Raw genomic sequence first — 21,614 nt, 5'->3', positions numbered from 1 at the left:
ACAGTACTGGTCTCCTTATTTAAAGAAAGATGTAAATGCATTAGAAGTAGTTCACAGAAGGTTTACTAGACTAATACCAGAGATGGATGGGTCGTCTTATTACGGAAGGTTGGACAGGCTAGGCTTTTGTTCACTGGAGTTTAGAAGAGTAAGAGGCAACTTGATTGAAGCCTTCAAGATCCTGAGGGGTCCCGACAGGGTGTATGTAGAGAATCTAGAACTATGGTTCACTGTTTAAAAATAAGGGGTTGCTCATTTAAACCAGAGATGAGGAGAATTTTTTTCTCTCAGAAGGTAGAATGTCTTTGGAACTCCCTTCCTCAAAAGGCAGTGGAAGCTGAGTCTTTGAATATTTTTAGGGCAGATTCTTGAAAGGTTATTGGGGTAGGCAGGAATGTGAGGTTGAGGTTGCAATCAGATCAGTGATGATCTTATTGAATGGCAGAGCAGGCTTGAGGGGCCAAGTGGCCTCCTCCTAATTCATATGATCGTACGTAATCAATTAGAAATAACTGAACTGAAGAGAATTTCTGCTCTTACTCTTGCTGTACTTGGAAAATCCTTGGAAAAGTTACACCTTGTTGGATGAAGTGTAATTAGATTTTAAATAACGTACTAGGTTCATAGTTACTTCGAAACAGCCCCACAGGCCTGGAAAGAGTAAATTTTATATTTGTTGAATGTTAATTTTTTTCTATTATGAAAAGAAATTCCACATTCTTTTCAAAACAATAAAAAGTTTGTTTATATTTGTTTCTACATTAATCTCATATGCATATCTAATTCATTTATTTTTCTAACTGTAAAAATTTAAAATTAAAATTGATGGAGGTTCAATGTTGTTTTACTTCCTGCAATGCGGTCTCTGGGAGTACTTCAATGTGATTGGTTGCTTTCTCCACTTGTTACTGCTGGATGCTTGAAGATCCCAGTGACTTAATGCCAGATTTGAGAGAGAGGAACTCCATGCCACAGAGGTTACTGAATCTTTGCTGGCAGCTTTCTTTAAGGTCAGTGGCAAGCATCATCATTTTAATCTCTCAACTACTGCCTTTAAAGTACCACCTTTATCTTCTTGAAGCATGAATCCACTATATTTAAGATCAGTTCAACAGAATTGGAAATTCCACTGGCTGAAGAGGCTCAGCTATAAAACACATTTTTACGATGGGCCATACCTGCCCCTACCTCACACTGGTTATATCAACGGCTTCTGAATATCCCTTATATGCACTGTCCCCTCAGCGTTAATATGACATTCTATCTATACACCAGGGAACAGTTTAATCCACTATTCTTTACTTCAACGAGCTGTTTATAGCCCTCTGCACTACATACTGCCCTATTTACCAATTTTCTGTCAGCTTGCAATTTAGTATTATAACTGTCAATTTCAAGTACCAATATTTTTAATCCAATTACAGCAGTAGCAAAAAACTCATTATTTATCCTTTTTTGCCGTCAGGGAACTTGCATCAAAGTAATGCAGAGAAAGCAGCTCTGCCTCAGGAATGCTGCAAAGTTCTGGTAATTAGAGTGCATGGCAAATGTTATTTATGTCAGGCACAACAATAAACCCTTCAGCTGGCTCTCAGGTAGCACAACATTGCAAGGGTCTACTATCCATACCCTGAAAAACAGCGCTTTTTCCCATGCTATTCTTAGAAACATAGAATGATCCTGCACAGGAGGAGGCTATTTGCCCAACATGCCTGTGCTTGAATTTTGAAACAGCTATCCAATCTGTCCCACTCCACCCCCCACCCAACCAGCTTCTCAGTGGCTCAACAAAATTTTCCTCAAGTATTGAATCATCTTCTTCAACTGTTTCTGGGCAGTGCACTCCAAATCATAACTGGCTAAAAAATGCTCCTCATCATCTGGAGTTACTGGTTATTCATCTGCCTGATATCCCCCAAACACCCCTGTCCACCTGAGGGGTGGAGTAGCAGAATAAAGTGCAGGATCAGGGTCAGGCACTGGGGGGGGGGGCGGGGGGAGGAGGAGGAGAAATAGGTGCTGGAAGATCAGGCCTTTTTGCAGTGGGACAGGCTGTAGAGCTCGGGCAAAGATTATTGGGACAGGATCTTGAATATGGAGCCTCCTCAAGCAGACACCTGGATCTGAAGGCACTTAACTTCTGAATCCAACAAGACTTCACCTTGAGGAAGCTGCAGGTTTCTCATGGCTTGGGAAACATGCCAGAGCAGTAAAAGTTGCTGGAAAATGAGTCTCACAGCATCATTATCATAGTTAAAGCTGCCTCCGGTCAGGTTGGCTGCCTGCTCACCCACTTTCCAGCTTCAGTTTAAACCGGGTTGAAGGGGGTTTGGGTTGGGAAGCAGATTTTTCTGACTTTAATCCCTGACTGCACCCAAACCCTTCTATTTCTTTCAGTTGAATTATTTCACAACACAGGCACTAGACAGAGCAATGTACCAACACACAGGTACCAGGTACAGCAGTGGGTTAGAAGTACTTCATTAGCTGTGGTGTCCTTTGGTACACCCTGAGGATATGGCAGGTGTTACCTTCCTGTGGCCTTTAATGTCTAATTAGTAGCTGTGTTGTGTCATAAGGAACTGTAAACACACTGTCCAAACTTGTTAGGGCCTTTGCAGGAAAGGGAGGTGTTTAACCCACCAGCCTGGACTGGATCTAAACCTAGGTTCCCGAGGTTGTGGGCCACTGTCTAATGTACCAGTCCTCGGTTGATGTATTATTTTTAAGAGTTTTCTGGAGTTATCGAAATGTAGATAGTGAAACCACAAGAGGAAATCCATTGCATGGTGTTTGAATCTGTACATGTGCTTCTGGACTTCACTGAGAGAATTCAAGGTGCGATCTTTTACATCCACCCAAGACAGAGCCTCAGTTTAATGTCTCCTCTGAAAGATGTTACCTCTGACAGTGCAGCACTCCCCCAGTCCTGCATTGAAGTTTCAGCTTAGATTATGTACTCAAGTCCCTGGAATAGAGCTTGAAGCCATGATCGTCTGACTCAGAAGTGAGTGTGTCATCACTGAGTCATGGTTGATAACAACTTGTGCCTAACTTAATTGCATAGTGAAACAACATAAGGTGCTTCACAAGAGTATAATCAGTCAACACAGACAAGAACCACAAGAAGACATTAGGGCAGGTGACCAAAAGCTTAGTCAAAAAGGTTGGTTTTAAAGAGTGCCTTAAAGAGGGAAAACAGTAAGAGTGGAGAGGTTCAGGGAGAAAATTTCAGAGCTTAGAGCCTCCGCAGCTGAAGGCTTGGTAACCAGTGGAGGAATGAAGGAAATTGGAGATGAGGCAGACGCCAGAATTGGCAGCAAGCTCAGGGGGTTGTGGAGCTGGAAGAGGATACAGAGATAAGGAGGGGCAAAGTCATGGAGGGATTTCAACACAAGGATGTGAATTTTAAAACTGAGGTGCAGTTAGGCAAGGAGCCAGCTCTGGCTCAGCCTCAGACAGTGGCCAGAGAGGGAGGTGGGATCAGTGACTAGGAAGCAGGGTTTGTGACCGAGGACTATGACATTGCTCTTTACGATCTTCAATTGGAGGAAGTTTCTCCTCATCCAGTGCTGGATGACCGACAAGCAATGTGACAAATCAGATGCAGTGGAGGCAGGCGAGACAGCTACTCACCGCATCAAACTAATTGTATTTGACTTGCAACTACGTGATGTTGAGCACCCAAAGTGGAAAATATCCCAACTCTCCAACACTAACATCCCTCTTATTGATGAACACAGAATTTTCACAGGGTTAAAAAAAAAGTATTTTTTATGTTGCAGATTTGCATTATTTTACAAATATTCATTATATTTCATAAATCTGCATTTTCAAAACAAGCAACAAAGAATATACATCACTGACCAAATTTCTGACCTGCAAGCAAAGGATAAAATTTTCTTGAATCTTGCACGCTTTTTAAAGTTCCGCTGACACACGTTTCTGCAGATTTTCTGCACAGTGTTCCTTCTGACTGTTAAGAACTACTATCTTGGATGCACGTAGAAAAGCAGTTCCACAAGAACTCAAAAATTAGGAGTAGGCCATTCGGCCCCTCCAGCCTTCTCCACCATTCGATAAGATCACGGATGGTCACTAAACAATTTCCACCAGCCAACTAAGCTCAGGAGAAGAAAGATTCCAAACTCTCAGCATTCCCAGGTTTTCACATTCGCACAGACATCATATTTTTAAGGTGTATAATTGGCTTATACACAAAGTAATGCTATTTGTCTTAAATTTTTAATACTACTCCCACTGTTGCAAACTTTTTCATGAAGTCCTGCATTATATTTTAACCAATCTGTTAACATACATTCTTCTATATTTGTACCAAATTGTAAAAACACAAAAAATGACAAATTTTGTTTTATAATTAAAAGGAATCTGACTAAAGTTAAAATCGAACTAGAACTAGTGAAGATCAAAACGATTCATAATATTTCATCTGAAACAGGTTAAAAAATGCAAAAGCTTTTCTATGTGTGTCAACCATGCTCAATTGCCTGAGTCACAAGGTGGTGGGTTCAAGTCCCACTCCAGGGATTGAGCACAAAAATCAAGGCTGTGACTCCAGTGCAGTATTGAGGGAGTGCTGCTGCCAAAAGATCCTGTCTTTTGGATGGGACGTTAAACCAAGACTCCATCTACCCTCACCGGTGGGTGTAAAAGATCCCATGGCACTATTTTGACAAAGAGCAGGGGATTATCCCTGGGTGGCCTGGCCAATAATTATCAGTCAGCATCACAAAAAATTCAAAAAAGTAATTGATTGGCTGTAAAGTGCTTTGAGACAGTGGTTGGGAAGGGCGCTATATAAATGCAAATCTTTGTTTTTGTGTTTGATTTGTGCATTCGCCATTGGTACTCAGGCTGCCAACAGAATCATTTGCTGAAGCTTTGTGATCTGGCATGGAACTGAGTGCAATTCATTTCAACATAGCTCTGCCACAGACACAGCTCAGCCAACATTTTGTGACAATATCTGCACTATCAAGAATAAGCCATCACTGCTCTCTTCATCTACTGCATAAAATCAAAAATGGCACAGCAAACATACCAGCGGTAAACCATGCTCCAGATGGAATCTCAAACTTTGCTTTTTCTATGCATCTTGAAGTTGAATTCAAGGTAGGGTGAATATTTCTCAGTCTGGTGGTGGAGAACAGCCTAAAATTTAAAACAAACCAAATGAAATTGTGCACATTAGTCTGTCAGCCATGCTTTCAACTAAGCACTGTCCAAACACCAGGCTCTGCCTTCAAGCCACTTAGTAGGCTATTGTCTGAAGAGTTCAGATTTAAAACAAACTGGCAGATGTGGGAATAGGAGGGGGACAAGGAGAGTGAGAAGAGGTAGGAATTGTAGACACATGCCGTTCCACTACCACTTTTTGATGTGGTTTCCTATATTACAACATTAATTGAAATTGAAAAAGTATGGCACTGGCTGTAAAGCACTATGGGACATCCAGTGGTCATGAAAGGCACTATAAAAATGCAAATCTTTTTTATCGGTTTTATTTTAATAAATCACACATGCTTAAATTATATTTCTCAAGTTACTATTTCCTAGCACTTTCTTATTGGAATGGCTTGAAACGAAAGCAGACAAATATCTATAACTTAGGCCTCATAAAAATTTAAAATATCTATAGTGAGTCTGTTCTAAAAGAAATGCTATAGGGCACACTAAACCTTGTAAGCATAAACTGTGTCACACATCAACACTTCCCCATAACAAAAGGAAGTAAGAGTAGCTCAGAAAAACACAATATTGTCACTGTTCACTTAGTATCTCAGTAGTTTGGAGAAAAGGTGAGTCACTCTTATGCCAATCTAATTTAATTGCTGTGTCAGTGTGTTTCTTCGTTGATACCTTAATTTAATTCAAATTGTTGCTGTCTCTACTAGTGAATCTATGAACAGCGGTGTAGCACTCCTATGTTTTAATGTTCAAATTGTTTTGTAGACAGAAATATACAATCTGGGGAAGGACAAAATCTATGATTTGCACCATTCAGAACTTTCTCAACAGTTCAAGTGGACATAAAGAGTTTAGACATCTACCTTTACACTGTACTGAAATCCTGGACACAATATCAAGACAATGTTCTGTGGCCAAAAGTTAAAATTCCCCACAGTTTCCATTTTATCTTTACTGCAACTAGATCTTCCTTCAATCAATGCTGCATCACTTAATTAACTGGAATGGAGAACCAAACAGAAACATGCTACTGAAAATTCTAATTCTACGTAATACTAACTCATACTATGCATTCTCTCAACAAAATTACACAGACTCTTGTCTAGGGCTGCAGAGTTAACTTTCAAATTATATTCAGTGGACAGCTATCACCCCCTCCCCCACTTATATCCCTAGTGAATCTTATTTTCACTTTCACAAGGGAAAATGGGAGCTGTGAAAATCAACTGGTGAAACAAAATAAATTTTCTAAACGTATGTAGTATAGGCTAAAGGGCAGTCTCTCAATGTTGAGGGGTTTAGTTCTATAAATCTACAGGGCACGATAAGAACTACAGACACAGCATAATATATAGTGCCTTACTGCTATGTGACAAAATTATCTCACTCGTACTGGGTTCTGTTTGTGGCTCTTGTTTATTTTCAATTCATCAGTGCTGATATTTTCATAAATGTACTATTACACACCCCAGCGGGGTCTGTTTCTCACTGTTCATTGAGGTCAGGTGTTCGGATTTCCAGTGATATTACCCCATGTATATCGTAGAACAATTTCACAACGATGTCTCAAATAAAGTCCTAATTTGAGCACATAATGCCAACAGTACGGTAGTTACTTACGCTGATGCTATGTGACTTAAGGCCATCAGAAACGTTTTATTTTGCTGCATAACTTTCTTCATACTAGCATCACATCAAAGTTAATATATTTTGAAGTCACTATCATCATTTATTTTAGGCGCTATCATTTAGTTTAGGTGCTTTCCATTAAGTGCAAGTAGTTACCATGCCAATTTAAGGACCAACATGAACTGTGCTAAGATTGAGGAAGAGACCAACAATCTGGGTGTCATATTGAAAATAAAGGTTTACCGCATGATTTCTCCTTTAGCAAAGAAAATTTGCATGTCATAAGCTCTATTTTAAACTAAAGCAATCAAGAAATGCCAGTAAGATCTTTCAATACAAGTGCAGAAAGTTAGAAATACAACAGGTTTTAAGCAAATTGAGAGGCAGGGGTTGGGGATGGGGGAGAAGAGGAATCAACAAAAGGGAAGATCTACAATGGGATGGACAGCAGAAGAGACTAAATGACAAAAGGGATGATGGTGCAAGGCAAAAAGAGATGAAAAAAGAACAAGAAACAAAAGATGTGTTCTAGATGCGTAAATGGCAATAGCAACAGCTGTCGTGAAAAGTGGTTATGATCTGAAATTGTTCAACTTAACGTCAAGTCCACAAGGCTGCAAACTGCCTAATCAAAAGATGAGGTGCTGTTCCTCGAGCTTGTGTTGAGCTTTATTAGGACAGTGTACGAGACCAAGGACACAGCAGTTAGAGTGGGTCTTCTGCACTGTTCTAAGACAATTTGCTGAAGATATAAAAATAGGTAGGAAAGAAAGTTGTGAGGAGGATACAAAGAATAGTCTGCAAAGTAATACAGAGAGGTTGTGAGTGGGCAAAGATTTGGCAGATGGAACATAATGTGGGAAATGTGAGGTTGTCCAGTTTGGCAGAAAGAATAGAAAAGCAGAATATTGTTTAAATGGAGAGAAACTGCAGGATGCTGTGATACGGAGGGATCTGGATGTCCTTGTACATTAATCACAAAAGGTTAGCATGCAGGTATAACAAGTAATTAAGAAGGCAAACAGAGTGTTGGCCTTTATTGCAAGAGGGATGGAGTATCAAAGTACGGAAGTCTTGCTACCACTGTACAGGGGATTGATGAGCCCACAGTATTGTGTGCAGTTTTGGTCTTACTTAAGGAGGGTGTTACAATCCTCAATGAGACCAATACTTTAAGAAAAATGTTGAAATTTCCAGTGGCTAACTGGAAGGATCACACAACAAGATTTCAAGTTGTAAGATTTTTACTATAATAAACAAACTAAAAGTAATCTTATCTAAACACTACTCAATAGGCAACATACACGCCAAACTACAGAAAAGATCCCCTCTTTAACTTTGAAATCATTTGAAAATCCACCTCTATGGTTATACTTTACTCTGTCCCTTAAGTGGACACTTCATTTTCCAAGAAGCATCTAAAGCTGTTCTCAGCTCCCAATCATTTGCTTCCTTTTTTTTCCCCTAGTTGAAGAGCTTCTAATCCCAAACTGAACTTCATAGTGAGGGCTTCCCTGGAGATTCCTCTCTCTAGCCAAAGCTTCGCGAATCCTTCAGCCTCATTTAAACCCTCACAAACTTTGAGTCTTCAATCCAAACACGAACTCCCAACCGCACTCTGCATGGTGAACAATAAAGACTGGCTGCCTCCATCTCTCTGCTCTCTGAGATTCTTCCAGTCTGTGGGGCTGAAGGATATCTTAAGGAAATCCCTATAAGCTGATACTACAATGGCTCGCTATGGCCTCTTCCCTTCTCAAAGCCCCTCCCTGTGGCAATGTGAAACACATGGGCCTTCTACCCAGGTAGAAATGTTAATTAGCTATCCTTTAGACCCCCAACTCCAATCTACCTTGGAATTAAACAGACAGTTTAAAGAATAACCGTTTACAAAACCTGATATACCTAACACTCCCTGTGACTTGGAGACTTAACATTCCATCCACCATCAGCACATCTGCTCTGGTCATTGTTTAGAGATGTGAATACCTCAAACCTTCTTCCCAATAAGACAACTTGGGCTCCCTGTAACATTTAACAACCAAGCCACTCAAACTTGTTGTTGGGCAGAATTCAGAACAGGTCACATGACCCCCTTCATTCCTCCATTTCACCCTAAAGGGACAGTCTCAAAACATAACAATCTTACCAATGTTGTATTTGTAACAAGGGCAGTGCATTGGAAGCCGTTCAGAGAAGGTTGACACAGTCAATTCGTGGGATGAGGGGTTCTCTTATGAAGAAAGGCCCAACCTGCTAAACCGAACCGGCAGCAGTTTATAAATCAGGGCTCTGCCATGTAAGTTTGAGATGAGGAGAAAAATCTTCTCTCAGAGGGACGTTAATCTTTGGAAACATCTTCCACAGAGATCAGTGGAGGCTGGATCACTGAATATATTCAAGCCTGAGTTAGACAGATTTCTGATCAACAAGGGAGTCGAAGGTTATAAGGAGGGCGGGGGGGAGCAGGAAAGTGGAGTTAAGGCCATAATCAGATCAATTATAAGCTTACTGAATGGTGGAACAGGCTTGGGGGACGAATGGCCTACTCCTGCCCCTATTTCTTACAGCATCTTAATTGACTGGCAAAGACGAGGGGGAATAGCCTTGGGCCATATTATGTGTAGCGCTGATTACAAGGTAAATCAAAATGAGGGGATCATGTCTGGCCAGTACCTTGCAATCTTCTCTGATATATTGGTCCAGACTTTCCCTTGGCAGAGCACCTATTTGCAGCTGCCCTTGCCCACTTAGTTTTTCTTTTGCATGGCAATTTGCTAAAATGCGTAGATAGGGAAACAGAGCATCTAGATCCTGAATGAAGAGGTCAGGCAACTGTGTATCACCATTATCAATTAGACTGAAGGAATGTAAAATCAACAGCAAATGGACTGTGAAGAAATTATAAAGTAATATCCCAATTGGTCCCTCACAATATTTCTGGTTTGATCGAAACTTGCATCTGGTGGGGGATTTGTACTATTGATAAGAACAATGAGCTGGTTGGTGGGAGATTATTACAGCATTACACTATCAGCTTTAAGTTACTGAATAAATAAGGGGCTGCGTTATCAGGAAACGGGCAGAGGAATTCTCTCTCGCTGCTGGGGATCAATTTGCACAAAGTTCAAAGCCCTTAAAACAGTATCACAACTCTCTTTCACTTTGGGGTCACGGCAATTTAAAAGCATTAAAATGCGGTCAAAGTGGAAAGAAGTTTTGGAAGCTCTGCTATATTCCTTTCTCCCTCATATGCTTATCGTCTTTCCCCTTAAATGCATCTATACTATTTGCTTCAATTACTCCTTGTGGTAGCGAGTTTCACATTCCCATCATTCTTTAGATAAAAGAAGTTTATGAATTCCTTCTTGGTGATCTCTTATATTGATGGCCTCTAGTTATTCTCTTTCCGACAGGGGGGAACATTCTCTCCGTATCCAATCTATTAAAGTCATAATTTTAAAGACCTCCATTAGGTCATCCCTCTCTTTATCGAGGGAGGGGACCCACCCTGTCAATCCTTTCTTTCAGTGGCAGTCAAGTAGATAAAGGGAAGGATTTTAAGTTTGAAACTCCACAAAAATAGAATGTCTCCATTGAACCTGCCACCAACTCTCTCAGGCAGTGCATTACAGACCTTAGCTACTCACTGCTTGAAAAAAAAGTTTTTCCTCATGTCGCATTTGTTTCTCTTGCCAATTACTTTAATTCTGTGCCTTCTCATTCTTGATCCATTCACCAGTGGGAACAATTTCTCCCTATCTACTCTGTCCAGATCCCTCATGATTTTGAATACCTCTATCAAATCTCCTCTTAGCCTTCTTTTCTCCAAGGAAAACAGTCTTAACTGCTCCAATCTATGTTCATAACTAAAGGTCCTCATCCCTGGAACCATTCTCATGAATCTTTAACCCTTTCTAACATGACCATGAATGTCCTTACACCACACAGAGTGCAGCGGTTCAAGGCAGCAGCTCATCACCACCTTCTCAAGGGCAATTAGGGATGGACAATAAATGCTGGGCTAGCTAGCTATACCCACATCATATGAAAGAATAAAAAATAGATAAAACAGAAAAGGAAGGATTGGAAAGGGAGAATCCAGTAAAACTGGTCCAAACTGGTCTTGTACACCCTATAAAATGGAACTGCAGCATTACTTGTGCATGTACTGTATTACTGATTTTTACTGGAATTTGAGTTTGGAACTGGCTTTACCTTCTGGGTGAAGTTCCTCATTCCTAGAACCATTCTCATGAAACTTTAGCCCTCCGTAACAGCACTGTGGGTGCACCTACACCACATGGGCTGCAACAGTTCAAGAAGGTGGCTCACCACCATCTTTCTCAAGGGCAATCGGGGGGGCAATAAATGCTGGCCTGGACAGCGACGCCCACATCCCATGAAGGAATTAGTATATATAAAACAGCAAAAGGGAGGATTAGAAAGGGAGAATCAAGACCAACCTGAAAGGAATTTAAAAAGAAACAGTAAAACAAGGAAATGAGAGCAAAACCTATTAGCATATTCCTTAGATAATATCACCACCTCTTCGTCCTTTTGTTTATGTCATCTTTTGGCTATCTCCACCTATCACTGGCCCTCTATCCAGCTCGACTTGTCCCACCCCTCCCCTTAAACCAGCTTATATTTCACCTCTCCTATTTTTCCTTAGTTCTGTTGAAGAGTCATATGGACTCGAACTGTTAACTGTGTTCCTCTCCGCAGATGCTGTCAGACCTGCTGAGTTTTTCCAGGTATTTTTATTTTTGTTTTGGATTTCCAGCATCTGCAGTTTTTTGCTTTTAACTTGTCTGAACTGGTCTGGTATGTATTAAAATTGAGCTGCAGTATTACTAATTTTTACTGGGATCTGACAATTTTGAACTGGCTTTCCCTTCTGGGGATTGAAGTTCCTCGTCCCTAAACCATTCCCGTGAATCTTTAACCCCCAATATATTAAACAGAAAAAAAAGGGTGGACTGGAAAGGGGGAAAATGTGCAAAAGTAAACAAGACTCCTAGTGTTTGGGGGAGGGCTCCCCACGCCACTCCACCCCAAACCCCCCCACCCCACCCCCCCAACTCCAACCCATCCCCCCCAAAACCCCGACCCCGACTCCCCATGACCCCAACCCCCCCCGAAACCCCTGACCCTGACTCCCCCGACAAACCTCCACCCCCCAAACTCCAGTTCCCCCAACCCCTCCCCAGACTCCCCACAAACCCAACCCCTCCCCAGACCCCCCTCCCACAAACCCAACCCTCCCCAGACTCCCCCCCCCCACAAACCCAACCCTCCCCAGACTCCCCCCCCCCCACAAACCCAACCCTCCCCAGACTCCCCCCCCCCACAAACCCAACCCTCCCCAGACCTCCCCCCCCAACAAACCCAACCCTCCCCAGACTCCCCCCCCCCACAAACCCAACCCTCCCCAGACTCCCCCCCCCACAAACCCAACCCTCCCCAGATATCCCCCTCCCAAACCCAACCCTCCCCAGATATCCCCCTCCCAAACCCAACCCTCCCCAAATATCCCCCTCCCAAACCCAACCCTCCCCAGATATCCCCCTCCCAAACCCAACCCTCCCCAGATATCCCCCTCCCAAACCCAACCCTCCCCAGACTCCCCCCCCAACAAACCCAACCCTCCCCAGACTCCCCCCCCCCACAAACCCAACCCTCCCCAGACTCCCCCCCCCACAAACCCAACCCTCCCCAGATATCCCCCTCCCAAACCCAACCCTCCCCAGATATCCCCCTCCCAAACCCAACCCTCCCCAGACTCCCCCCCCCACAAACCCAACCCTCCCCAGATATCCCCCTCCCAAACCCAACCCTCCCCAGATATCCCCCTCCCAAACCCAACCCTCCCCAGATATCCCCCTCCCAAACCCAACCCTCCCCAGACTCCCCCCCCCACAAACCCAACCCTCCCCAGACTCCCCCCCCACAAACCCAACCCTCCCCAGATATCCCCCTCCCAAACCCAACCCTCCCCAGATATCCCCCTCCCAAACCCAACCCTCCCCAGATCCCACCCCCCACAAACCCAACCCTCCCCAGATATCCCCCTCCCAAACCCAACCCTCCCCAGATATCCCCCTCCCAAACCCAACCCTCCCCAGATATCCCCCTCCCAAACCCAACCCTCCCCAGATCCCACCCCCCACAAACCCAACCCTCCCCAGATATCCCCCTCCCAAACCCAACCCTCCCCAGATATCCCCCTCCCAAACCCAACCCTCCCCAGACTCCCCCCCCCACAAACCCAACCCTCCCCAGATATCCCCCTCCCAAACCCAACCCTCCCCAGATCCCACCCCCCACAAACCCAACCATCCCCAGATCCCCCCCACAGACCCCAACCCAACAAACCACCCACCCCCACCCCACCCCACCCCACCCCAGACCCCAACCCACCCCCCACAACCCACTCTCCACAGTTTTCCTGATGCTGACAGCTCCTGGATTCCCCCCCAGGGGTGGGTTTATAAGTGACTGATTGTGTTTGGAGGGTTGGGGGGGGGGGGGGGGGGGGAGAGGGAACGGGGGTGGCCAGGGGCCGGTTACCCACCTGCTCTCGGGCCACAGCCGCCTCCAGCTCCAGACCAGCGGCCACAGCCTCCAGCCCGGCGCCGCCATTCCCCGGCCCTGGCCCTGGCACCAGGACCCGGCCTGCCCGGCGCCCTAACAACCTGCCTGACCCACCGACTGCAAACGCTGCACAAAAGGATGAAGCGCCCGAGGGTGCGGACGACCCACGATTCATTCATGAATAATCATTCCGCCGGTCTGACAAATGTTTGGACAAACCTACTGAATTTATAATATATGTGTATAATATATAAATAAAAATCAGGCGGGTGAGAGACGCCTGGCCAACCTGTCAGGCCCCCCTCCATGACTGATTTGCAGGACAGGATGAGAGCGGCTTTGCACACAGCGCGGTAGGAGAGAAGAGGGGGGGAGGGGTGGTAAATGCAAAATGCCTTCGGTAAATTCGGAATATTTTTGTACCTGTGAGTTGTGGCTGTTGGAATTGTTCTAACTGGGTTTTAAAATCATGGTGGCGGGTTTGCAATATGATTGCACTGCGATGATGAGGAGGAGGAGGATGAGGATGAGGGAGATGCTGAGCGGCTCCGCGCGCGGACCGCTTGATTGACAGACGCGTCACCCCAGCTCGCGCCTGGCTCTGGCCATTCATTAATTCAGTCAGTTCATTGATTCATTATTCCAGGACAGTGAGGAACATTTGCTACTTAAGGGGGAGGGGGAGGGGAGAAAGTATCTCCTCGAGTTATTATCACTGGGATACCGTAGCTTTATCTCTCGCAAGGGGTCAGTGAACTGAAGTGCCTGCTTAAGATGGAAATTCAAGTTTTATTTTCCTAATTTTAAGCCAGGACTTCTCTTCAGCAAGTGGTGAATATGAGAGCAACCGATCTATGTGTTCGCTTTTCATCAAACTCTCCCAAAACTTACTGAAGAACTTCAGTGTTTTTTTATTTAAAATGCAGTATTTTGCAGTTCCAGCCTTGGTGCAGTAGGTGGAAAAAGTGATTTTATTTTTGTAAATTATTACATTTTAAAGTGCAATAAATCATGTCCTTTGCAAAAACTTGAGTACAGTTATTAGGATTTAAAAGGCAATTTGAAACTTAGGTATTAAAACTTAATTTACATGTGAACAGCCATTCTATTAAATTGTATACATCATAAATGATTGTAATTGTGACCATTTATGTATTAATATAGCGTACTTATTTAAATCTACATGGGCGTGCACTTGATTTGCATAAACTGAAGCATTAAGTTGTACTAGATCTCTCTAGCTGCTGCAGTACTGCTTAAGGACCATGCTCAGATCTCCCATAATTAGCTGCGGCTCAAAGATAAAACAACCAAGACTGCTAAAGTCAGCAGACAGGAAAACCCTGTTATGAAATGCCTGGTGGTGGTACAAAAGCAGTTTAAGAGCCATTACATATCTCATCTAATTAACTTTTTGTCGTGCCTACATGCAGCGGTAAATTTATACTTTCGTGGCAAGGCCAGCATTTGTTGCCCCTCCCTAGTTGCCCTTGAACTGAGTGGCTTCCTCTGCCATTGCATAGGGCAGTTAAGAGTCAACCACGTTGCTGTGGGTCTGGAGCCACATGTAGGCTACACCAGGTAAGAACAGAAGATTTCCTTCCTTAAAGAGGCATTAGTGAACCAGATAGGTTTTAACACCAATCGAGGATAGTTTAATGGTCATTGTTACTGAGGCTAGCTTTATTCCAGATTTATTAATTGAATTTAAATTCCAGCAGCTGCTGTGGTGGGATTTGAACCCATGTCCCCAGACTGGGTTAGCTTGGGTCTTTGGATTACTAGTCTGGTGACATTAACACTATGCCAATGTCTGCCCACTAAATAGTATATGGTGGTGCAGCTACCAATGTTGTACACTGGTGGGTTTGCTCACTGATAGTTTTGGATCACAATTGTTGTTGGAAATATTTAATTAATCTGGACTGTTCCTCAAAGTTAACGGCTTAGGTGGTACCTGTGGAGAAAAACCAAAATAGGCTCTGGTGTTAAGTCGAGGTTATTTATTGGAAGTTTATCTGGATTGGCAGCTTCTTGATCAGTCTCTGTTATCTTGATAACTTGGTCAGATTTTCTCAAGTACAACAGGGAAAAATATGTCAGCAAATAACTGGATTTCTTTCTCTCAATTTATTTTTAAAGATTATATTCAATTATGATATTTTGGTTTGCTTTATCCTGAAATGCATTGGACACAAAACGTTTGCAACATATACAATTGGACAATTATTTGAATCAGGAGATTTGAAACCTATTGTTCTTGTGATTTACATTTATAATTTGTAACAATGTTTAAGGAGAAAGAGCATAGTTTTTTCCAATAGGTTTACAGTTATGTACCATAACGGAGGGCAGATCACAAAAGTGGCAGATAATCGAAGTTCATCGTAAAATATCCAGATTCCCTAAAATCATTAATTTGCTGGTGCCTTGTGTATTCCCTGATATTGAAAGCAGTACTCTCGTTCAGGACTGCGTTCTAATTAAAAGTTTATTCACTCTTTTTCCCCCTTCATCAAACCTGGCCCCTGGGTATATCCCATGTGGACAAGATCCTCCCAAACCCAGACTCTGGACACCCATACTGCAAAATTCAATTGCTGCACCCTTAGCGGTAAACATATGCCAACGATGATAAAGTACTGGAACAGTACATCCTAAAGTCAGGTTTTATCCATTATTTATTGAAAATGCTCGTCAGGACTGCATTTACTCCTCATTTTTTTGCCAGCTCTCGATTGTTTGAGTAATCTGCCATTTTATATAATGCAATGTCAATGATGGCTTTCTGTGTTTTTGTGTGTTGAGGGTGGGGGATGTCTAGTTGTCCGTTTTTGGCACTTTTAAAAAAATTCAGCAATATGGTAGATTAAAATGTCAAAATGAGCTCAAATAAACTATTCCAGTCATTACAAAACAATCATGACTTTGAAAAGAAATTTAGCCCTACTAACAAGGAAAGAGCAGTTAGTCCCTCTATAAAAAAAAGACACAATTTATATAAATCCCATATATTAGAACTATGGACACGGTGATCGCTACTATGTTATGTATAGAAGTCAAGGGGAAAAACTAGATGCAAAAGCTAACAGAAAATATAACACCAATCCTGAGAAACTGCTGTGGACTACTTATGCAGGGCAAAAGACCTACAGAGCACTACCCGCCTTACTCCATCCCCTTTCACTTGCCACTGCAGAACAACTCATCAGAACTAATGGGAAGACTGGCATTGATTTTGAAGAGAAACCAGTGGGGTGATGTTTGCTTCCAATCTGGGGAGCTTCAGTCCCACGTCCCTGGCTCCACATTCAGCCGCTTCCTTTTCTTGGTTTACAGCCCCCTGCAAGTGCTGAAAATCCAAAATTGCAGATGCCTGTTGTAGCTGAAACGCAAGTCTTGCTTATAAAACCACACTGTCATTGGTCGTGCTTACAGCGGCTCATGCCACACTCATGGGAGCTGGTCTGGCTGTGGGACCTCGGGTGAGCGGTGGGGAAGAGGGTCCTGGCCTGTTCTCTCGTATGGTCTTAGCCGTGGCGTTGGGAGTCAGTGACTTAAATCTTGGGCCAGCCTGAGGACCATCACAGACCAGCAGTGATCCACAGACCACACTTTGAGAAGCAGTGCTGTAATTCAGTGCAGCAACTTAAAACCAAGGCTGGAAATATTAAGCTTTCAAAATATGGTTTTAATGTAAACCTCACATGGATTTAAATAAACTAGCAAACCCTTCACAGGACAGATAATTAATCACTGCCTTTGTTCTTGGATTGCAACTGCTTTTCCTGACTTTACAAATTGTGTCCAGCTTTAGGTGTTCAAGAGAACTTTAAATGTAGGTTAATCCAGATTCATTTGAAGTTTTCCAGCTCTGCTGTTGCTGTAGGTTGCTGTTGCTGTAGGTTACTGTTGCCTGAATTGTGCTAATCCTCATCTTGTGACTCAAACCTAATCCAGTCAAAAATTTCAGAATAGACCAGGTAATGATGCCAGTCATTCTGCACTTGTGCAGAGTTGGCAAGCATACTGTGCCACAGAAAGCACAGTTTGCAAGGATTGTGGCTCCTCTGTAGGCCAGACAAGAGGTGAACTTAAAACACCTGTACTACCTCACTAAAAACAACAACGTGCATTTATGTAATATTTTTCTTGTAGCAAAACATCTCCAGCGCTTTCCCAAAGCGTAATCAGACAAAAATCGACACTTCGTTCTGTGCTTGAAGCAGAGGTTGAAAAATGGAGTATTGTTATTCCAGCAGTGAGCAAGACCTCAAAACCTGTGAGTAATCTTTGTGAATATATTGGTAAAGAACAGTGAGCTGAAAACAAATTTTTGCAAAACTCTTTCATTTTTTTTTTGTTTCATTGCATACACTGTTCTGTCCTTTCGCAGTGCCCAAGTTGAAAGAAGTAACTTTCTGTGATGTGTTGAGGAAGAAGGGCGATAGATGATGTGGCAACTAACCTCAGTATGGGAGGAGGGGCAGGGAGCACATGGACAGGAGGCACTAAAGTTGGGAATGGTTTTTCAGCAGTGTCAATGATTACATTTAACAGTCTGAAAACAGTTCATTGCCTTAACCGTTCCAACCAGGCTGTACCCTTTTTACTTTGCCTGTTTGGATCAGCAGTTTTACTGCTTTAGAAGACAGCATTTCACCTGTGTCTAGACTAGAACTTCAACACTTTCTGAGCAGTTAGATTAACTGCATGTAGGAATGGGGAAACTCCAAAGGAGCCCTCCATCCTTTTTAAACCCGGTTTGGTGCCACCCTGAACTTACAGTCCCTGTGGTGTCAGCCCCAAGAACTGTGAGTCTAGTCTGCCTGCATCAGTGTGTCATGTCAAACGTGTATAGACCCCACTTGGAGTATTGTGAGCAGTCCTGGTCACCACATGACAAAAATTATTTGGCGTCAGCGATGAAGGTTCAAAAACAGATTTACTGGGATGATGCCAGAAATGAGAGGTTATACCCGATCAGGAAAGGTTGAACAGGCTTGGCGCCCTTTTCTCTAAACAAAAGAAGACAGACCTGACCTGACAGAGGTCTTCAAGATTATGAAAGAGTTTCACAGGGTAGGTGTTTCCAAGTGTGGGGAGACCAGAAGTAGAATATATTCACTAATAAATCCAATAAGAATTCAGGAGAAACTCCTTACCCAGAAGCTGGTTAGAAGGTGGAACCTGCCACCATAGGAACTGGATGAGACAAGTGTAGTTGCATTTAGTGGGGAGCTCGCTTAAGAATGTGAGGGAAAGAGGAATAGAGAGGTATGTTGATGAGGTTAGCGGAAAGGTGGGAGGAGGCTCATGTGGAGCATAAACACAGGCCTGGTGGGCTGAATGGCCTGTTTCATGTATTCTACATGTTCATAGAGTTTTTGGATTTCAACTGTTGCAAAGTTTGAAACAAAAGCAGTTGCAAAATAAATGCACCACAACATACATCTCTTCTATTTACTATGGAAAATTCTTTTAAAACTAAAACATTTTATTTCTTGTTAAGTGTGTCCTGTGGACTGATAGCTCAGTGGTAGACAGCAGCTGCTAGATATATTCCTATTATGTATCCACAGTAGTAATTATCATGATAGCCATTTAAATGCCCTTAATAATGAGGCCCAGTTTTCTTATCCAGGACAGCGTGCTTTTTTAATTTAATGGTCATATATATATTTTCATGAGGCACATACAGGATTTGGAAAGCCTTATAAGGCAATGTAGGTCTTGAAAATTGTTTTATTCTTTTATGGGCTGTGGGCATCTCTGGCAAGGCCAGCATTTGTTGCCCATCCCTCATTGCCTTTGATTACCATTTCAGAGGGCAGTTAAGAGTCAACTACATTGTTGTGGGCCTGGAGTCACATGTAGGCCAGACCAGGTAAGGATGGCAGATTTCCTTCCCTAAAGGGCATTTTAGACAACCCCCAGATGGGTTTTTAAACAACAATTGATGATAGTTTCATGTTCACCATTGCTGAGGCTAGCTCTCAATCCCAGATTTTATGAATTGAATTTAAATTCCACCAGCTGCCGTAGTGGGATTTGAATCCGTGTCCCCAGATCATTAGCTTGGGCCATAATGCCATTGTCCAGTGACATTACCACTATGTCACCATCTCCCTCAAAATCAAGGCCGTATAATCAATAGATGGTTGCCAATGGAGATTCAAATGTATTGATCCTGCATCGTTTTATGCACTAGTGTTTCTAGAATGATTGCAACCAATGATTTGGCTGGAATAGTGCAATGCACATGCCACAGCTTGTGAATATGTTCCAATACCAATGGACTTGAACCTAATGCCATTAGAACTCTAATGAAGTGTAAACACTCTTATGTGGCTGGTAGATTTTGCCCTTCCAAAGTTGGGTTTTGGCTGGAGGACATAATGAATTATATATTAATGCTAAGACTGGTTACAGGTCTGGCACAGATGGGTGATGGCAATTAGAAGTATTTGATTAAAAATACATCATGAAAGAACCTATTACACATTTATGAAGCTTAGCCTCATTCAATAGACTAAGGACAACATTTCAATGTTCCAGTTCTCGCCCTGGAGATTAGCCTTAGTTTTGAGCATCATAATGGTTTGGTTTTATGCCCTGTTCTTCCTGATGAAAATGACCTGTCTCTTTCCTGCTCAGATTTAGGTTGTCAGAACAAGATGACTCAGAATATCCTAAAGAGTTTACATCGTGTGGAACTTGGTGGATATAATTACTGGCCGCTCTTTTCGCAAATTGGAATTCGCCTTTACAGCTATGAGGAAATCCCGACCTTTTTAAAGGGAAACCCTTATATCACTGATGGATACAGGGCCTACTTACCCTCAAGTCTGTGCATCAGAAGGTATGTTTGCATGACCATAGCTGACAGAAGTATAAGGAGATAAGTGCGGATTTGATCGTGTGAGAAAGAATTAAGGGTTAAGGTTGAGAAGAAATATATTTGACGTGGGCTTACTAATTTTAATACCAGTTTCTTTAATAATGGGAGGATAAGGGAATTGGCTCTCATCACTAACACCTTCAGTGGCCTGCCAAAGCAAGTTGCTGTAGTGTGTCTTTCCTCCTACTGCCTCTCTGAGTGACACTATGTTCTGTTGGGATCAACATCTTCAATCTCTGATCTATCATTAACAACTTGCTGATCCATCAGTGACTCTGGCTGCCCATTCTCTGCTCCCACTCTGCAAATTGGTATCTTTTAAACAGTGCCCCCTCTCTATTTGACCATCTCATCCTAGACGGGACTCTGAAGGAGTAAAAGATTTGTGTGTATGTAGCACCTTATCAGTCCTGTAGCATAGTGGTCACTTTACAGGACTCATAACGGACTGGCCCAGAACAATGGTCCAGTGATGTAACTTTGAATTCTACCTTGGCAACTGATGAATTTAAATTCAATTAATTAAAAGGATCTGGAATAAAAAGCTAGCATCAGTGATGGTGAAATTACCAAATTGTTTCAAAAACTTGAGCAGGTTCATTCCTGTCCTTTAGGGAAGAAAATCTGCTGACCTCAGTCAATCTGGTATATATGTGACTCCAGACCCACAATAATGTGGTTGTCTTTTAACTGCCCTCTGAAATTCCCGAGGAAGACACATACTTTTACACGATAGGGCAGCTCACCACCACCTTCTGAAGGACAATTAAGGGTGGGCAATAAATGCTGGCCCTACCAGCGAAGCCCACGTCCCATGAATGAATAAAAGGAATACAGCACTCAAAAGTCGCCAAACCCTGCTGACTCCTGAAAGCCTGCCCACCATCTACAAGGCACAAGTCAGGAGTGTGATGGAATGCTCTCCACCTGCCTGGGTGAGTGCAGCTCCAACAAGACTCAAGAAGCTTGACACCATCCAAGACAAAGCATCCCACTTGATTGGCACCCCATCCATCATCTTCAACATTCACCTCTTCCACCACCAACGCACAGTGGCAGCAGTATGTACCATCTACAAGATGCACTGCAGCAACTCACCAAGCCTCCTTCAACAGCACCTTCCAAACCCATGACCTCTACAACCTGGAAGGACAAGGGCAGCAGATGCATGGGAACATCACCACCTGCAAGTTCGCCCCCAAGCCACTCACTATCCTGACTTGGAAATATATCGTCATTCCTTCACCGTCGCTGGGTCAAAATTCTGGAATTCCCTCCC

The 21,614-nt window shown here is 43.1% G+C and overlaps 2 protein-coding genes across 8 annotated transcripts in view; one reads left to right on the top strand and one right to left on the bottom strand.

The window, feature by feature from the left end:
* LOC121270826 (NFU1 iron-sulfur cluster scaffold homolog, mitochondrial-like) overlaps positions 1-13,520 on the bottom strand; it is a 38,113-nt gene extending 24,593 nt beyond the window's left edge. For both annotated transcript variants that reach the window (XM_041176296.1, XM_041176297.1), the window contains exons 1-2: positions 13,415-13,520; positions 5,063-5,172 (exon numbers count right to left, since the gene is read on the bottom strand). In XM_041176296.1, coding sequence (XP_041032230.1) covers positions 5,063-5,172; positions 13,415-13,482 — 178 coding nt within the window. In that variant the 5' untranslated portion in view covers positions 13,483-13,520. The remainder of the gene's footprint in view (positions 1-5,062; positions 5,173-13,414) is intronic.
* LOC121270825 (progestin and adipoQ receptor family member 3-like) overlaps positions 5,761-21,614 on the top strand; it is a 32,431-nt gene continuing 16,577 nt past the window's right edge. For 2 of the 6 annotated variants that reach the window (XM_041176295.1, XM_041176289.1), the window contains exons 1-3: positions 13,760-13,859; positions 17,593-17,716; positions 20,092-20,296. In XM_041176295.1, the coding sequence (XP_041032229.1) occupies positions 17,674-17,716; positions 20,092-20,296 (248 nt within the window). In that variant the 5' untranslated portion in view covers positions 13,760-13,859; positions 17,593-17,673. Of the gene's footprint in view, positions 5,820-13,701; positions 13,860-14,983; positions 15,016-17,592; positions 17,717-20,091; positions 20,297-21,614 lie in introns of those variants that run through there. The other 4 variants (XM_041176294.1, XM_041176291.1, XM_041176293.1 and 1 more) reach the window with 4 other exon arrangements.

The sequence above is a fragment of the Carcharodon carcharias genome, chromosome 28, assembly GCF_017639515.1.
Source record: "Carcharodon carcharias isolate sCarCar2 chromosome 28, sCarCar2.pri, whole genome shotgun sequence".
Classification (NCBI taxonomy): domain Eukaryota; kingdom Metazoa; phylum Chordata; class Chondrichthyes; order Lamniformes; family Lamnidae; genus Carcharodon; species Carcharodon carcharias.
This window is presented reverse-complemented; position numbering and strand designations above follow the sequence as displayed.